The sequence below is a fragment of the Gasterosteus aculeatus genome, chromosome 11, assembly GCF_964276395.1.
Source record: "Gasterosteus aculeatus chromosome 11, fGasAcu3.hap1.1, whole genome shotgun sequence".
Taxonomy (NCBI): Eukaryota; Metazoa; Chordata; class Actinopteri; order Perciformes; family Gasterosteidae; genus Gasterosteus; species Gasterosteus aculeatus.
This window is the reverse complement of record NC_135699.1, coordinates 18,357,258-18,375,565: the sequence shown is the minus strand read 5'-3', so window position 1 is coordinate 18,375,565 and position 18,308 is coordinate 18,357,258. Positions and strand designations below refer to the sequence as shown.

Below are 18,308 nucleotides of genomic sequence, written 5' to 3'. Positions count from 1 at the left end.
GCTTTTCAGAGACTTGTTTCATTTATTACAGATAATGACAATTTGTAGAAAACCACATTTTATTACGTTTGAAATAACTTGTTAGAAGCTGAAGGAGAACGTCCTGTACGACAGGTTGGTGAACACGTCGATGTGGTCGCTGCTTCCTCCGACCGTCAGCACCTGAACATCAGACATGGTAAATACAAATGATGACATCATAAGTCTCATGCGGTGTGTTCAGGGTCTCACTCTGTAATCGGTGCTGTTTGTGTTGAGCTGCAGGGTGTTGAGGCTCTGAGGAGAACACGGAATCTGAGCCTTGACTTCCCCACCGAGCAAACAGTGAGAGACGGCCGGGCCGTCTCCTACGGCCAGGATCTGGGGGGGGGGGAGAGATCCATGATGTTAAAACATGAAAACGTGAGACAATGTAATATTTAAACGGTACCGGAACAAATCCTTTTTTTTTGTCCTTGGTATGAACGGTTAGCAGTGTCTCTGTAAGTGGGTGGATTCATTTTATCATTCTGCAGGAACTGAAGATATATAACGAGTATTTCTGTCGGATTGACGCTCCTTTGTCTGGATTAATTAATTATCGCTTTGATGCGTAAAATAAAGAAAACGAGAAGAGTCAGTGAGGACATTAAGTCACCGTTACAGCTTATTGACAAACGGACGCCGCTACACCCACAACAAGTTAAGGTGCGTTCGCCGCGAGTACCAGAGCGTCCGGCTTTTATTGAGCGTTTGTTTGCTTTTAAAAGCAAACAAACATGAATATAACACTTTCCCAGACCCGGTGTGACCGAGACGGACGGACGGGCGTCTCACCATGTCCTGGTAGAAGCTGGTCTGTCTCTGGCAGCCAATCAGAGGGAAGATGGAGGTGGGAGACAGAGAGCGGAGATGCCACAGAGAGAGAGACGGACCCCCACCACACAGCTGGAGGACAGGAAGTGATCGTCAGCTGATAATCGATAGAGTGCGTGCGTGCGTGCGTGTGCGTGCGTGCGTGCGTGCGTGCGTGCGTGTGTGTGCGTGCACGCTCACCATCCAATCAGAGTCCGTGGTCACACAGCTGATCCATTTACCAAACTGAGGCCGAGCACAACTCTGAAAACAACACAGTCACTTTACTATGGGGGGAGGACGGGGGGAGGACGGGGAGAGGACGGGGGGGGGGCTCCATGTGAAGCGTCACCTCGTACTTGTGGACCTCGATGCAGTGGACACACTGACCCGTCCTGCTGTCTGAAACACACAATATTCGTCTTAATAGCGAAGCTGCAGACTGGGACAAAGATGGCCGCCACCACTCACTCACCCCACATGCGCACGGCTCCGTCCTCCCCCCCCGACAGGATCTCTCCCTCCCGGCCCCTCACGCTCACACAGTGGACGTAGTCCGAGTGGCCCTGCAGGACGGACTGGAGACGCAGAACCAGGGTGAGTCTGGGTCTCCCGCCGGGGGCGGAGCTTAAACTGAACATCACTCACCTTGAACAGGCCGCGCTCCAGGTCCAGGATGTGGACGTTGTTGTCTCCTCCGGCCAGAACCAGACTGTTGTCCTGAGGAAGGAGTACTTTATATTACAGTGCTCTGTGTACTTCATGGAGTACTTCGTCACGCTAACATAGAAATACATAAAGTGTCTGCTCACTCTGGAGTTGAAGGTCATGGAGTTGATCTCCGGGATTTCGAGACTGGACCTGAGGACCAGAACCACAACGTTAGAGAACCAGCCTGGGGGGGCGGGGGCGGGACAGACCGACGAGTCTCACTTGTAGTTGGGCCTCTTGGTCCACAGAGGTTTGGTGTTCTGAGGAGACGAAGGGAAGCATGAATCATCTGAACACACACGGTTCCTCCTGGCCCACGTTTAAAGATAGCTACCTTCTTGATGAGCTCCGCCCAGCTCCAGCAGCTCACCTCCCCGCTCCCCGCGCTGAGGAGGTGGCAGTCGTTGGAGAGGAGCGAGAACACGGGGCCTTCATGAGCTGAGGGAGAAGGTGGGACATTAGACAACTACACCAGCTGCTCTTCACCAGACTCTGCTTCCACTCACCGGAGAACGTCAGCACGGGTTTCTGACTTTGGGCCGTGGCGTCTGGACTTAAGGCGGCAGACAGGCTGCAACACAACCAACAATATCATCAGTTTCAATGTCAACCGGTGATGAGAACGCCGCTTGGCTTCACGAGCGTCACCTGAACACTGCGATCTCTCCGTAGTTGTTTCCTGCAGCAAGAAACCGCCCACAGGGGGAGAAACTCTGAGAGAAGACGGACATGTGGAGGAGCTGCAGGAGAGAGGGAGCAGGACAAAGGAGGGGGGAGAGTAGAAGGGACCAGTTTAAATATCAGGGGTCAACGGGCGCCTTAACACAACGTGGGGGTTTGGCAGAGTCCTGTCACGTCTACACCAGGTGAGGTCACCAGGTGAGGTCACCTGAGTCCCCGAGGGGTCGGGCAGCCTGGTCGCTAGAGAAAGGCAACCAGTTGTTTAAGATCACTCCACAGAAACGTTTCCTCCACACTGATGGTGAACATGTGGTTCGTCCATTAAGCTGCGCGGTATCATACGGCCAGGCGACCACCAGCAGGTAACGTGGTGATTCGCGGTGTAGCTCCGATCCGGTCTTCAACCTATTTCCTGAACATGTCACCGGCAGTGGTCGTGATGTACGTCACTGTACAACCGCCAGGGCCCGGTTTGTCAAAAGTAATCCGCAGGATTCTGGATAACGGATCAAATCTTGAAAATGGATTTTTCAAAAGAAAAAACGGATTACATAATCTGATTAGATTACGTAATCCAATCTTGGTTTTGATCCGGATCAAACCTTTAGTTTGGGTTTTTCAGAACTTTTTGTAGGATTTGGTTTAAACTGGTCCCATCAGAAGGGTGGATTCAGCGTGGATTTCATGCCCAAAATGTAATGAAAACTTAAAAAATGTATCAAATTATACTATATTGTGATCCTGCAGTATCTTACAAGATAGATGTCCCCAAGATAACCTTATTTATAAGGTTTTAATTTGATTTGTTCATCCGTCAGGCTACAGTGGTCAGGTAGGCTTTAACGTATTCAGCCTTTCAGTATCGGCCTACAGCAAAGTACAAAGAGTTCGATAAAATAATCCCCCAAACAGCTGTCAAAATTGACCAAAAACAATACATTTTATTCTGTCACCAGGTTTATGCAATGATTACAGAATAACCCAAAACATGCAAAGAATGGCAATCACTGACTTTTGAAATCCAAAACAAATCCGAATCAGAAATAGTGTCTAACTATTTGGTCCCTTGTTGCTCGTGCTGACAGAGGAACAACTGACTCTCACCAAACTGCAGCAAACCGAGGCCCGACTCCTAGAGGCTACGCTCAGACAAGCTGCTCTCCACATCACATGAAGTCTGAAATTATTGAGGAGTATTTGACATCAAGTCTTTTTTTTAATTCAATACATCTATATTTGAAACTTGTTATAAATATCCTCAATGTTCAGCGTTTGTGTTGTAGGTCTCAGGTGAGCGGACTGCTGGAAGACGATGGAGTCCGTTTTTCTTGTTTTTAGTTTTTTTAAATGTGTGTGTTTTCATTTCAAATACAAATAAACTTATATTGAGCCCACACTGGCTATTCTACTTGTTGCTCTTTACATATCGATAGTTCTATATTGTAATTTCCTATCCTGTTTGAGCGCTGCTTATCTAGATGTGGTGATCCTGAAAAGTTCCTATGCGGATCAGATTGATCCAATCCGATGTTGCTTTGAAAAACTGTCTCAAAAGTAAACTGGATTACGTGATCACGGATCGCAAAAAAAAGGATTACTAAATCCGGATCAAACATTTTGAAAAATCGGGCCCAGGAGATTCGCTTTAGTCCAAATGTGTCTTGAGGCCTGTTGGAAGTGTTCTACAGGGTCAATGTGAACCAACACGTTTTGTGGACACTGAAGAGATAAATGACAGGAGTGAGCAGCACATCTGCCTCGGGATGGTTTACTGTTTACTGCTCGACCGAGTTCCAATCCAGGATGTTCGGATCTTCCTTAATGAATGTCTTCTTACGTGGTGCAGTACTCACTTATACACCGCAGCGACTACCATTGTTTATGTGGTGCAATGTGCTCGTGAATGTGACGAATCAGGCGAAAACAACTGCTGCTGTTAAGTAAATAACGACGCTCAGACCAGTTGGTTGACAAACGCCGGAGTTTGGCTGCTTCATGTTTCTGTCTAACGAGCATCAAACATATTTATTAACGTCACATCAGTTTATTCACCAACTTCTCCAAACTCTCACGTGCGCGTCTTTAAACGTGTTCAAATTTGAGATGAGCTTTATTAAGAAGCAATCAAACACTAACTCATCACAACAGTCTCCTTCCTGCCGAGTCTCGAAGCTCATTTATCGCCGTTGACATTAATATGTGAACGTAGACATTATCTATTAATCCATCACATTATCGCCACTAGCAACACAACAACAACAACAAAGCGCTAACGGAGCTAACAGCGGGTCGACGCCAATAGTTGCTGTAAGCGAGACAGTTAATGCTCGTAATAACAATAATATAATAATAATAACATGGATGATTTACCTCTACGGGCCCCATCGCGCTCAGACGGACACCGCGTGGGTTTAACGGCCGCTACCGGAGAGCACAGTCTAAGAAACGCGCTATTATCCCCGACGCTTCGGAACGAGCGGAACACAGGCGAGGAAATATGACGTCAGGACCGAAGCGAGGGGTTCTGGGAGACGTAGTTCACAACCAAGATGAGCCATGTTTTTCTCATTCGTAGGAAGGTGAAATTCTAATTAAATCGAATCGAAATAGTAAGTAATATTAAACTGTTGAAAATAATCTCTGAGATGTAGTCCGGCATAAATATGATTTGTACCTCAAATAACAATAATAATAAAATAAATATGAATTGGGTATCGGTCAGTAAACACGCAGTATTTATAGCACAGGGTGAACGCGTGCCGGTGAAATGACCTCACCGTGTTCTTAACCGGGATTCGGTTCGGTTCCCGATGTGGATGCGAACGGACTCTAATGACGTCACAGCAGAACCTCGGATGAGCTGACTGGATGGGTTCCGTTCTGCGCACGGTGACGCGCAGCGCCGCGCGGCGAGCAGCGGCAGGAAGTATCCAGGCGAAGCGGCGGTAGGGAGGGGGGAGCCCGAGGGGGGAGCGCAAGCGAGGGGGGAGAACCAATAACCAAAAGTCGGTGTTTGAACCGGAGGAGGAGAAAAATAATCATGCGGAATCCATGAAACGTGCACACTCTAAACCCCCACGCCGTGCATCGCTGTCACGCGCGGGCACAGAGGCCGATCGAGGGGTAAGTGTGGAGCGGGAAAAGGTGGCAGAAACCCCCCCGATGTTTTTCCATCAATGGGGGCCGAGATCTTTGTGTAGCTCGGGGCTAGCCTTGGGTTAGCGACGATGCTAGCCCCTCTACGAGCTCATGCAGCGGCGGCCGTTTACCCTCGCTGTGCTCCGGGAGGGGCTTTAAAATACACCGGGGGGTGTCTGTAACTCGCGGAGCTTGGTGCGTTAAGCTGTTTGTTGTTTTTGTTTACCATTTTATGGTATTCCTACTTCCGTTTTGCCCCCTTTCTCTCGTCGCAGGAGGGGGGGGGTGCAGCTAGCTAGATGCTAAAGCTAGCTCGGCCGTGTATCGTGACTTTCACCTACGTGTCTCATAAGGTTATTTTTGGTGTAAAATCAATAATGTGTTTTTAACAACCAAACGCACCTGCAACGTTCTAGCCACAGCCAGCGGGCTAGCAGTCTGCGTTTACGGGGCTAGCCCCGTGGAGATGCTAGCCCCGTTAGCATGGGGGTAAGATGGCTGAAGCGGGTATCAGTGAGAGTGGGGCCGGAGGCTGTAGGTGTTGTCACCGCTCTGGCGGAAGCATTGCATCGGCTTTAAACCCCCCACCAAAAAAATAACAGCGGGGTGGGGGGCGGCAGAGAGACCCCCCCCCGTGTGTATGGCCCCGGGGGCGGCTGAATCAAATGTCGGCCGTGTGTCGGAGAAGCTGCTCCGCTTTTGTTCGGGTAGAATTCCCGCTGGGCCGAAACGGAACCGAGAGGAGACGGGCCCAAGGTCAGCGCGCCCCCCGGGTCTGATGATGCCGAGCAGTTATTATAATGTACAACCAGAAATGATGATTGTTGTGCGTGTAACCGCGCATGTGCGAACGGACCCGGTTCTTTCCGCTCCGTCTCCGTGGTTCGGTGAATAAAACGCTGTTTGCGCTCCTTTCTCTGCGTTTGTTTACATTATACGGCGGCTTCTGATTGGCTGCTGGTTGATCTAAAAAAATGGCGCTTCTAGATTATTGTGGATTATTTCACCTAGCATTAAATTAATGGACCTCATTTTGATCTCAAATATAAAAATAAATAAATAACTTGGTGGTTCTGAAATCGACCTGCTGACACCACCTGAATACATTTAATTGATTCTCTAAAAAGTTATTTAAAGATACAAGAAACAGTAGAAATATTTATTTCCACAGGCAATGCGTAATAAAGAAAATTCGAATTAATTGTATGCTGTAACTATTGTTCTCGTCATCAATTAAAGGGTTCTTCAAAATTAGAAAATAATATAACAAATAACGGTTTTATTTCAAAGACTGATTAATGATCAATAACAGTAATTTAATATCAACGTGTTTATTACCGTCTGCTTCAATAAATCAACCTGGTTTATTATCTCTGTGTGACGCTGTTCTGGTTACTGGTATCTTACTGGTATGGGGTCTGGAATTATATATATATATTATTATTATTATTATTATTATTTGTGTATGTATACACAAATAATTCATGAGAGTAAAATCAATTTCTGTGTATAATGTGAAGATGATTTTACAAATAACAGGAGTACTGATCATATTGATCCTTTTGATAAGCATAAAAAATTGAAAAACAAAAAACAAAACCCCTTTCTATGATGTATTTGACCAACAATCACGTATTTTTTCAAGAGTAACATTAAACTATTTCCCTGCCCTTAAGTATTTTTAATACATCCCCAATGAAACAACACTGACCATCAACAACAAATACATATATTGACGTATGTCTGAATTTTTTTTTTGCTTGCATAAAACATTTCCCCATGTTAAATCAGTAAATCTGCTGTTAAGTGAGATTTTATTTTGGTCAATAGTTTTTGTCTTTTTAATGAATTAATTTAATTAAAGGAACTGGTTGCTCTGTAAATAATCTTTCATACTAATAGTTAGTTTGAAGATAGTAGGATTCAGTCCTCACTTAGGAATCATTGAATATTATTGACTACGTGTGCACTGCTGTCTTGTTGTCGATTGAAACATATACATAAATTCCTTGTATGTTTGACATATTTTGGCAATAAATGTTTCCTGATTCCTGATTTAGAGATTTAAATAACCCTCTATTGTTCTTGTCTCCACAGTAAGACCTCATTGGCTGGTGTGACCCCAAAGGCCCGCCTCCTCTCAAGGTGGGCCCCCGATTGGCCGAACCGTATCTGGTGTGAAAATGGCCGCCCTCAGCTGAAGAGCTAACCGCCGCAAAAGTCACCGTTCATTTATTTCCAGGTGAACCGTGACCCCCCCTCCCCTCCCCACGATTTGCTCCAGAGTACTATGGCAATGCATGATATGAGTCGAGCCAAGGGTTTCCCCTGTAAAGAGTGTGATATGGTTTGTCCGAGTACTCCAAGTCTCCTAGAACACATGAAAGCACATTACCAGCAGGAAGAGAACGGGCGCTTTGAGTGTGAACAGTGTGGCAGAATCTACAAGCACGCAGCCAGTCTCGCCAACCATAAGAAGTCTCACGAGGTGGGTTCCTTCCAGTGCCCCGTCTGCACCCGCACGCTGCCCAACGCCGTGGCCCTAAAGAACCACCTGCGTATCCACACACTTTCCCCCAGCAGCGCACACGCCGAGGAGGAGAGCGAGGAGGTGCCTGAGGAGGCAGGCCACGACGAGAGGGATTACAGTCTCGCCCAGGACCTCTCCGAAGGTTTCGGGCGCCCTCACCTGAACAACAGCGGCGTGGGACACGGCGTTCTGCCGAGCCACGAGACCGAGGACCACGGGAAGAAAGGGTCCCCTGAATCGGACGACGCCTGGGACCGACCCTTCAAGTGTGACCAGTGCGACCGGACATACCGGCACCACGGCAGCCTGGTGAACCATAAGAAGTGTCACCAGCAGGGAACCTTCAAGTGCGCCGTGTGTTTCAAGCCGTTCAGCAACCTGGCGGCCTTAAACAGCCACGAGAGAACTCACTCCAAGTTCAAGACCCCCGGTGCGACCATGGTGAGCGGCGTCGGCAACAGCCTCCACGGGTCGGAGCGCGGCGGAACGCAGTCGTCTCAGAGCGATGACACAGCCTCGTGTTTCTGCCACCTTTGCCAGATTGCGCTGCCAAACAAGACAGACTTTCAGGAGCACATACTGCTGCACAACGCGGCCTCGCCCTCCCTCGGCCTGCCGCGCAGCTTCCCGGGCATCATGCCCCACAACCTGACTGCGGTACGAGCGCCGGTGTACCCTCCCACCCTGGGCGACCCTCTGCCGCTGCCACCGCTGCCCAGTGACAAGAGAGGCCCCTACGACCCCATCATGGGCCCCCCGGTCAACAACCCCATCTACACCTGCGCATACTGTGGCGCGGGACATCCGGATCTGGACACCCTGAAGGTCCACTATCTGACCCACGACCCCCACCCTGGCTCCCACGGCCAGGACAACTCGCTGCTCAATTCGGACACGCTGAGCTCCGGGTCACAGGGCTCTGTGTCCTCGCCCTCCGGGGGCCGCGTCCCCCAGGCCAACTCGCCGGAAGACGGGGAGCGCCGCTTCAAGTGCGGCGAGTGTGGCAAAAGCTACCGGCACGCAGGGAGCCTGGTCAACCACAAGCGCTGCCACCAGACTGGGCACTACCAGTGCACCATCTGCTGCAAGCAGTACCCCCACTTGGCGGCACTGCACAGCCACCTGCGCAGCCACAAGGGGCGCGGCGCCAACCAGCCCATCAACAACGACAGTAACGACTGGCTGTCCCCGGAGCCGCTGACCCTGGACTCCCAACAGAGCTACGTACAGGAGGGCAGCGGGGCGACCACGCCCATCTCCCTGCCGGGGAACCTGGGGGACTCCGCCCACTTTGTCCCTGATGGCGGCCACAGCAGCGGGCTGGACTCTCTGGAGTTCCACGACCGCTTCGACGGCGGCTCACTCTCCCAGAGCAACTCTGCTCACCGGCAGGCCGACAGGCACGTGTGCGCCGACTGCGGCGAGATGTATGGAGATGTGTCCGGCATCAAGTCGCACATGTGCCCGCGCCGCGGCCAGCAGCCGCAGCAGAGCACCATGTCCAACGGCTTTATGGCCGGCTTGAGCTACCACGGCTCCGGCGGAACCTCGCTGCCCACCGGGAGCTCCAGCAGCCTGAAAGAAGGCGGTGGCCAGCGACAGTACTCCCAGGGTGGGGGCAAGAGGATGAGCGGCAACGACAAGGACGACGAGGACGACGGGGAGGTTTACCAGTGCTCGGTGTGCGGCAACCACTATGCTAGCCTCAGGGCCCTCAGGAGCCACCTGCGCAGCCACGCCAACAACCCCACGGGGCCGGGGCCTTCCAGCCTGGAGCAGGAGTGGAGGATGATCTGCTCCACCTGCGGCCAGAGCTTCTCCAGGAAGCAGGACCTCCTGAACCACCAGCTAGTCCACGGGCCCCAAAGGCAGGACGGTCAGCAGCAGCAAGGCATCGCGGGTGGTTCGACCAATGGCAACGACAAGATGGATGGACGCAACCACATCTGTGTGGACTGCGGCATGTTCTTCGCCGACCGGCACCACTTGATCACGCACCTGTGCCCGGGTAAGAATCGGGCCAGCTCTCTGAGCAAGCAGGCCCTGAATGGAGCCAAAGGGATGTCCGGGGGAGACAGCGTCAGCGGGGCGGGAGGACCCGGGGGGAGCCGTGACGTTGGCAGCGACGGACGCAGGTCTATGGTTGACCAAAGCGACAAGCCCCACAAGTGTGACCAATGTGGGCGGGGCTACAGACACCCATGCTCACTCCTCAACCACAAGAAGTCACACAAGACCGGTGTGTTCCGCTGTCTTGTTTGTCAGAAGCGTTACTACAACCTGCTGGCTCTCAAGAACCACCAGAGGACCCATTTCGATCTCAAAAGGTAGGTACACATGCTCTACCTCTCTGAGGCTCTAGTTGTTGGCTGGCCGGAGTTATTTCAGGATAAAAGAAACATGGTTCTAGTCTCTGATCATGTTGGTTTAAGTTTATAGATGTTGTGTATTTACAGAGATTCTGTTGTGTTTCTGTAGGCACAAGTGTGAAGAATGCGGCAAAGCATTCAAGATCCAAAAGCAGCTGATAAACCACCTCCGCCTCCACGAGGAGCACCGGGCTAAAGGTCTGGTACGGACCAGTACCAACGGCTCCCGTTTCCAGCAGCCCGGGACGTCCCAGATGCAGAGCATGAGGGGGGAATCCTCTAAGAGCCAGGCCATGGCCGTAAAGTACAACCACCAGGGCTTCAAGAAGCCTTACTCCTCGGCTGGGACCTCGAGGCCACAGAAGTTCGACCCGTCAGAGACCGGGCGCCGGCCCTTCGCCTGCGAGGAATGTGGTAAGACGTATCGGCACGCCGGCAGCCTGGCCAATCACAAGAACCTTCACAAAATCGGGGAGTACCACTGCAATGTCTGCAACTCCACCTACCCGAACCGGCTGGCCATGAAAAACCACCTGCGCCTCCACTTCGCCCAGAAGAAGCACAACTGCCAGGAGTGCGGCAAAGGATTCCGCACCCAGCGGCAGCTGGCCACCCACACCACGGCAGGCCTGTGCAAAGGGCCTCAGGGCCCCGGGGTCCAGATGGACTTTGAGTGCGACGGCTGCTGCGAGGGCTTCACCACGGCGGACGAGCTGGCAGCCCACGACTGCCCCGCTCAGCACCTGCCCTCCTCCTCATCCACCAACAGCTCTGCCAACATCAGCCTGGAGAGGAGCTCGGTGGACCTGGATTCGGACGAGAGGCCCTATGCCTGCGACCTGTGCAGCTGCGCCTACAAGCACGCCAGCTCCCTGCTCAACCACAAGCACACGCACAAGACCGGCAACTTCCGCTGCAACTTCTGCGACAAGCCGTACACCAACTACATGGCGCTGCGCAACCACATGCGCATCCACACCCAGCGGAAGAAGCACATCTGCCACACGTGCGGCAAGGCCTTCCGGCTGGCCCGTTTCCTCCGGAACCACCAGAAGGTCCATGAGGAGGGCGCCACCCCCTTCGGCTGCCCCACCTGCGGGAAGAGCTTCCAAGGCCGGTCGGGTCTGGCTCGGCACCGATGCGGGGACAACCAGGTAGGCATGGAAGTGAGGAGGAAGGCCACGGCACCCGCAGGAGAGGGCGACGAGTGTCGGTACACGTGAGTTCTCGTCAGTTTGTTTGTGATTCTTCGAAGTTGCAAAACAAAACAAAAAACAAAACGAGTAGTGAAGATAAATTTAGGTCTCTACGTGTCTATTCCAGGTATATGATCTCCAATCCGGCTTCCTTGGGACCATACGCGTGCCGGAATTCGGATTTTTCTGAAGTTTGGACAAATTGAATTAGTGGAGAGACCAGATAAGTCAAACCTGTTTGCTTTCAGTTAGCATATGTCACACATTTATTTTTTTAGATGTTTTTTGTTTTCATGCTTTGTTTTTGCCACAGATCTGAATGGAGTATTTTGTGTGTAGCATATCAGCTGGATGATGATGTCTGTTCTTTGTGTTTGTTTCTTTAAAGTAGCATCATGGCACTGATCAGTTGTCTAGTGACACCATGAGTATTTGGAGCTAGCTGCACTGCACATGTCTAGAGGTTCATGTTTTCTCTGCGTTGAGGTTCTCTGGTTTGATGGATCTGTCATCATCTCATTCAGAAACTAGTAGCCACCCAAAGGAAGGCTATGACAGCAGGTCTTAGAAATGGTCGCTTTGGGGATCGTGTCTTATTGTGCAGTGCAGGGAGCAGCAGATACCTCCAGTTTGTCCCCCCCAACCCCCCTACTCCCTTTTGACCTGTGTAGAATCACTTCAAATGGTACACCACTTTGCTGTAGTCTTCTTTAAAAGCTTTAAGCCGGATTTCAGATCATATACCTGTATGTTACATGTTAAGATCTTTCAATAATTCTAAGAACAAGTGGTAACCAGTAAGTGAGATAACCGGAGAACAGACTTCCCTCTTCTCTTACTAATCCCCCCCCCCCCCCCCCATTTTTACTGCACAGATGTGACCAGTGTGGCCGGTCCTACCGCCACGCCAGCTCCCTCCTCAACCACAAGAACACCCACACCGTCGGCATCTACCACTGCGCCGTGTGCCTCAAGACCTACTCCAACCTGCTCGCCCTGAAGAACCACCGCCGCATCCACTCGGAGACGCGGCGCCACCGCTGCCACGACTGCGGCAAGGCCTTCCGCGTGTCTTCGCAGCTCTACAACCACCGCCGCGTCCACCAGAAGCAGCGGGAGCTGACCTGCCGTTCCTGCCAGCGAGCCTTCCCCACACAGGCCAGCTTCCGGCTCCACATGGAGATCACCCACGGCCAGCCGCCGCAGCCCCGCCAGCCCAGACCCCAGCAGCCCCGACCCGGGGGCTCCCAGGAGCTGGGCTGGGGGTCCGGCCTGGACCTCACCCTGATGCAGGAGCAAGGACTCAACTCGAGCGCCGTGGGAAGGGTCCGTGCCCGGGGGGGCCATGGCGAGGCCCTCAAGCCTCATGTGTGCAACCAGTGCGGCCGGTCCTACCGTCACGCCAGCTCGCTGCTCAACCACAAGAACAGCCACAAGACTGGGACCTACTTCTGCAACTCCTGTCAGAAGGAGTTCCCCAACCTCATGTCCCTCAAGAACCACCGGCGGATCCACACTGAGCCCAAACGCTACCAGTGCCCCGACTGCGGCAAGTCCTTCCGGGTTTCCACCCAGCTGGTCTGCCACCGCCGCATCCACACCAAAGAGAAGCCCTTCTCCTGCCAGCAGTGCGACAAGCGCTTCTCTTCCCGGTCCAACCTGAGGCACCACATGAAGGTGCACTGGAGCGGCTCCTCAGCGCCCCCCCCCACGGCCCATGGCGCACCCAACTTCTTGGGTATGCCCGGCGGTGCCTTCATATAACCTACGGGATGAGGGAGGGGTGTGTGTGGGGAACGAGGGCGCAGGGGGTCAAGATGCAGTCACATGCCAAGGTTTCTGGAAGTGCCAAATGTAACTCTTCCTCCCAGATTACCCTCCTCTTCCTCGCAGTGTGTGTGTGTGGTAAGGCGAGTCCTGTGTGACACCACAGACTCAAAAAACAGGAGGGACACACAAACTGTACACAAACACACACACACACCAGCGTCTTGTCCTGTCCTCCCTCCATTAGCCCCCCACCTGAGGTCCTGCTTGTAGATTTGTCGCACACAGACTGACTTACTACTTCTGCCTTAGTTCCTGCTGCACGTTTGGGGCCCGTAGAGACTGATGAGCCCGGCGCTGTGAGTGTCCACGTGGAGGTCACAGGGAATTTGTTGTTTTTAGTTCAACCCGTCGTGTCATTTTCACACACAAACCAGCCGGGAGCTTATTGGTGCAGCAGGATTGTGTCCCGCCTCTAACCCTGGTTCAGCAGACGTTCATTGGGAGTTTCTTCTTCTTCTAGTGGCCTTTTTGTCACTTTTTTTATTAAAGCTGTTCAAACTAGGTATTTTCATTTGTGGGAAATTAAGTCACACAAGGAGGCGATGGTCATGTCTGAGTTATTGGAAGAGAAGCTTCCGTTGTCGAGTCACCATGGTAACGCACCACAACGTCTCAGCTAATTGCATGTGTTTTTCACCGTGCTTTCAGCTGTAAAACAAACGTACGGGGTTAAAAGTCAAACAAGGACACCAATTCATTTAAGACAAAAGAATTGAGGCGTCAGACTACGCAGAGAGACGCCATCTTGTTTCTCAGGTCCTCTCCAGTGACGCCCGTCTCCGTCTCGCTGTGTCTGAGTGATCGAGGTCTGAATCTGTGACTTTATGTTGTAAAAAGGAGAAACAAACCCCACAAAGTACCGTGAAGGTTGTATATTGTATTGTAATCGTACTTCTGATATCTAAAGTACCTCTTTTATAAGAAGGAAAAAAGACGACAGACCATTGTAGTAATGCATTTATTTATATTGTTATTAACACTTGTAATGGACGGCGCTAGTCTTTAGGATGTGTGAGTTTAGAGCTGTGTTGATGTAAACACTTCCCCCCCCCCTCCCCCCCAAACCGTTACCCAGAATGCCCCTGTCTCGCTGAGATGGTGGACCTTTTTTTACTCTTCTTGCCTTTTTAACGAGTGATGTTGTGATGGTCTTGTGATGGGCCTTCCCATTGTCCCATTAACCCCCCCCCACACCCCCCCACACACACACACAGGCATCACTTCCCGTTTCACTAAAGTCAAACTCCCGTCTTGGTGACCCTCTTTGTCTGGAGCTCATTCGTTCCTTTTCATTTCAAACCGTTTCTTGTTTTTTTTCATGGTAGCCTCTTGTATTTATTGGTGTTTCTTTTTTATTCTTTTTATTTAATTGCGTTTTTTGACTATTTGGAGTCCTCCGTGTGTGTTTTTGAAGAACACGGTTTGTCAGCGTTTTTCTGGAGCACTGGTGCTAGTTAAAATAAATAACAAGGTGGTCCAAGCCGTGCAGTGACGTTGATGCTGTAGAACATGTGATCTAGAACACAGAAATAATAATAACTGTACGTTCCGTATTTCTGCTTCCTCCTCCACCATGTTGGTTTTTTGGAGTGAAAACTTTCCCGCCTGCATTTCAAGTAGTTCTTAGAGAGGAGGAAGACGTTTGGAACAACTATAACAACATTTATTTACGTTTTAACCTTTTGTTTCCATGCATTATATATATTTTATATATATATATAATATATATTATTTTATATATATATATATAATATATTTTTTATATATATATTATTATATATATAATAATATATATATAAAATATTATCTATAATATATTATCTATATATATTATTATATATATAATAATATATATAATATATTATCTATATATATTATTATATATATAATATATTATATATATAATAATATATATATATATATATATATAATATATATATGTCTGTGTTATGCTTACTATACACTTTTATAAACTATGTTTTGATAATTCATTTCTTAACAGAAGAACTTGTCCATATACTATAATCGTTACTGCTGATTACTGAAAATAAATAGCTGAACAAATCCGTGTGTTCAATGGGTTCTGCTCATCTACATCGAGTCACGTGACCTCCCTGCTTGCTTCATTAGGGACGATACCGTTTATTTATGTGTAATCATTATTGTGTGTCGTCATAGTGTGTCATTAAAATGTCATGAGTTGTGTGAGGGAGCAGTGTGTTGCTAGAGGGCACGTCGGCGAGGAAATAAACCGCAGATCCTCTTTTTGATTAATGGCACTCGACCACCGAGCAGTCACCCCACGAAAAACGATGTCATAAAACATGGAATGTTGTCAAATATGATAGTATAATATGTCATAGGAGTAAATAAAAAGCTTCTACAATTTCATTTGACGCTGACGTTACATCTGATAATTCTGCTGTCTAACATAGTAACTCTAATTGGAAGGCTAGTAATGCTAACATGAAGGCTAACACAGCACAGCTAGTAATGCTAACATGAAGGCTAACAGCACAGCTAGTAATGCTAACATGAAGGCTAACACAGCACAGCTATTAATGCTAACATGAAGGCTAACAGCACAGCTAGTAATGCTAACATGAAGGCTAACACAGCACAGCTAGTAATGCATGAAGGCTAACAGCACAGCTAGTATTGCTAACATGAAGGCTAACAGCACAGCTAGTATTGCTAACATGAAGGCTAACAGCACAGCTAGTAATGCTAACATGAAGGCTAACAGCACAGCTAGTAATGCTAACATGAAGGCTAACACAGCACAGCTAGTAATGCTAACATGAAGGCTAACAGCACAGCTAGTAATGCTAACATGAAGGATAACAGCACAGCTAGTAATGCTAACATGAAGGCTAACAGCACAGCTAGTAATGCTAACATGAAGGCTAACACAGTAAGTAGTGACTTGGTTTTTGGATTCTGCCATCTGCTGGTTATAATGTGTGAAACTACTCCACCTGCATGTCACTGATGGTGTTCCACGCATCCCCTAATTGTGAGGCTTTTTTAAAATAACGTCTCCAAAGAATTTTGGGGGGACGAGTCGTATTTAAAGTGTTTTGCCGGGAAAACACTTTTCATGGCTCGCCGCCAACTTGTAAGTCAATTTTGGCGCCGAGGAATCTGTTGCACGTGGAGTGAATCTGCAGACTGCTTCTCATTACTACTGGAGAATATATGATATATACGATATGTTTCCAGCATTGATGGTAATTTGGGGAACACAGCGGTTCCTGCAGAGCGGCTCCCGGTATCTCACAGTCCAGCTGAGTTTTGGATTTCAGTGTTGTTCTGCAATTTTGTTCATACACCATTGAAACATCCCGCTCAGGGATCGGCTGAGATTCCAACCTCCATAACGCCACAAACCGCAGCGACTCACGACTTCCTGTTTCCTGCTACGCAACACAACAGCCTTTCAGATCAGAGGAGACACAAGACGATAAAAACGTCCTCTTCTTCTGTTGACACTGAAGACGTGTAGCAGAGAGACAAGTCCTGCTCAAACAGTGTCCAATACAGTGTTCCCAATGATGAAGACGATGATGATGATGTGGAGCAGGGATGCAGAGGAGCTTGTGACCTTCTCAGCTCATAAGCTTTATTTCAACCAACCACGTGCCGGCTGACGGGTTCATCAGTCGAGCAAACGAGTCGTGAAGTATCGGCAACCAGACGGAACAGAATCGATATGAAACGCAGAACGAGCCTCTTGTCTGTCGGAAGCGATTCGCACTGATGGAGTCAGACTGGCTTCCTCGTGAGATTCAATGTGTGTTTGGGAAGCAAAGATTGCTAATTAGCATTAGCTTTCCATTAGCTCCCGCGGTTTTCGGCCTCGGCGGTCGACCTGGCCGGCGCCCTGATGTGGAGGGTCAAACGTATAAAACATAAGTTCATCTTTTTAGGCTCCAAAATGAAAACGGCTGACGACGCTGTGCTTTTCAAAAAGACATTTTCACGTGGTCACAACTCAGGATTTATTTACTACAAAACATTATTCAAAATGAACCAAACACCTTTGTATTATAATTCCAGGGTTTCTCCTAGTTTACAACTTTGCAGGGGGAGCGGTTCTCGTTTCTATTTCTGTACAGACACATGGACACACATACGCCACATGTGTATATATATATGTGTATATATATATGTATATATATGGTCATGTATATGACCAGATAGAAACGATCAAAACACTAAACTGACCTAATTTACCTGTAGGACTTCAGAAAAGCAAAAACACACATGAACAAAGCAAAACAGCAACATTAGGTTTATATTTCAGATAAAATGTGATCTGATCAAAATACTCAAATGTGAATTCATCCAATGATGAAAATGTCCCCCTCAAAAAGGTTTGTTTGATAAAAACTACCCAAAAACACTACCCTAAAATCATTTATTTATTTTAACCCTAAAAGTTATACATGGAAATAATTGGAATGGAATTAAAGAAACTACCAAAATATCAGTTTTTTACTAAGTTTACTGTAATAATAGTTAAAAGATGACTTAATCTTAAAAGTTAAACTCGTCAAGCTGGAATGAAATGTAAGAAATTTGGATAATTACTTAATATTCTGCAATAAGAGGTTAGACATCTTTATTTATATAATCTATATCTCATTTTCTTTCCTGAACAAATTATCTTTTTTTTAATTAACAAAAAAAGTCAGGACATAAAGAAAAGAAAAGTTAAGGAAAAATGATCCATATAAAACAATTAGTCATTCTTCAAAGCTTTAATGAATAAGAAGATGCTAAAATGTATGCAAAAATAAAACTTCAATAACAGAATCATTTTCATCCCGAGGTTTGAACTGATATTTACCAATAAAATCCTTCCAGCTGCTGCACAGACTGAAACCTCTGGAGGAGCAAAGTGTGAGCAAAGGAGACATGAGACCAAGTACACTGAACAATCCGTTTCTTTATTCATTTTTTGTTTTCATTTCAATATGTCTGTCAGGGTTTTTTTTGTTGAAGATTTTATTTTAA

General features: G+C 48.4%; 2 protein-coding genes across 7 annotated transcripts; one reads left to right on the top strand and one right to left on the bottom strand.

Annotated features, from left to right (window-relative positions):
* Positions 1-2: 2 nt before the first annotated feature.
* thoc6 (THO complex 6) lies at positions 3-5,136 on the bottom strand. Of its 2 annotated transcripts, none has more exons than XM_040191390.2 (13): positions 5,004-5,136; positions 2,194-2,285; positions 2,052-2,116; positions 1,880-1,983; positions 1,768-1,805; positions 1,647-1,695; positions 1,483-1,554; positions 1,310-1,412; positions 1,187-1,236; positions 1,036-1,098; positions 817-927; positions 232-360; positions 3-162 (listed from the first exon to the last, which is right to left on the bottom strand). In XM_040191390.2, exons 2-13 carry the CDS (start codon positions 2,274-2,276, stop codon positions 82-84), a joined length of 948 nt encoding a protein of 315 aa, XP_040047324.1. In that variant the 5' UTR covers positions 2,277-2,285; positions 5,004-5,136; the 3' UTR covers positions 3-81. The 2 variants fall into 2 exon arrangements, with proteins under 2 accessions (XP_040047324.1, XP_040047323.1); XM_040191389.2 differs by lacking the exon at positions 5,004-5,136 and adding an exon at positions 4,597-4,759.
* On the top strand, positions 5,121-15,680 carry LOC120828034 (zinc finger protein 646). Of its 5 annotated transcripts, none has more exons than XM_040191322.2 (5): positions 5,121-5,349; positions 7,462-10,221; positions 10,373-11,482; positions 11,587-11,682; positions 12,328-14,769. In XM_040191322.2, exons 2-4 carry the CDS (start codon positions 7,655-7,657, stop codon positions 11,663-11,665), a joined length of 3,756 nt encoding a protein of 1,251 aa, XP_040047256.1. In that variant the 5' UTR covers positions 5,121-5,349; positions 7,462-7,654; the 3' UTR covers positions 11,666-11,682; positions 12,328-14,769. The 5 variants fall into 5 exon arrangements, with proteins under 5 accessions (XP_040047256.1, XP_040047254.1, XP_040047259.1 ...); XM_040191325.2 differs by having other exon boundaries at positions 5,208-5,349; positions 10,373-11,417; positions 12,328-13,788; XM_078084252.1 differs by having other exon boundaries at positions 5,208-5,349; positions 10,373-11,417; positions 11,587-11,683; positions 12,334-12,547.
* Positions 15,681-18,308: the final 2,628 nt, after the last annotated feature.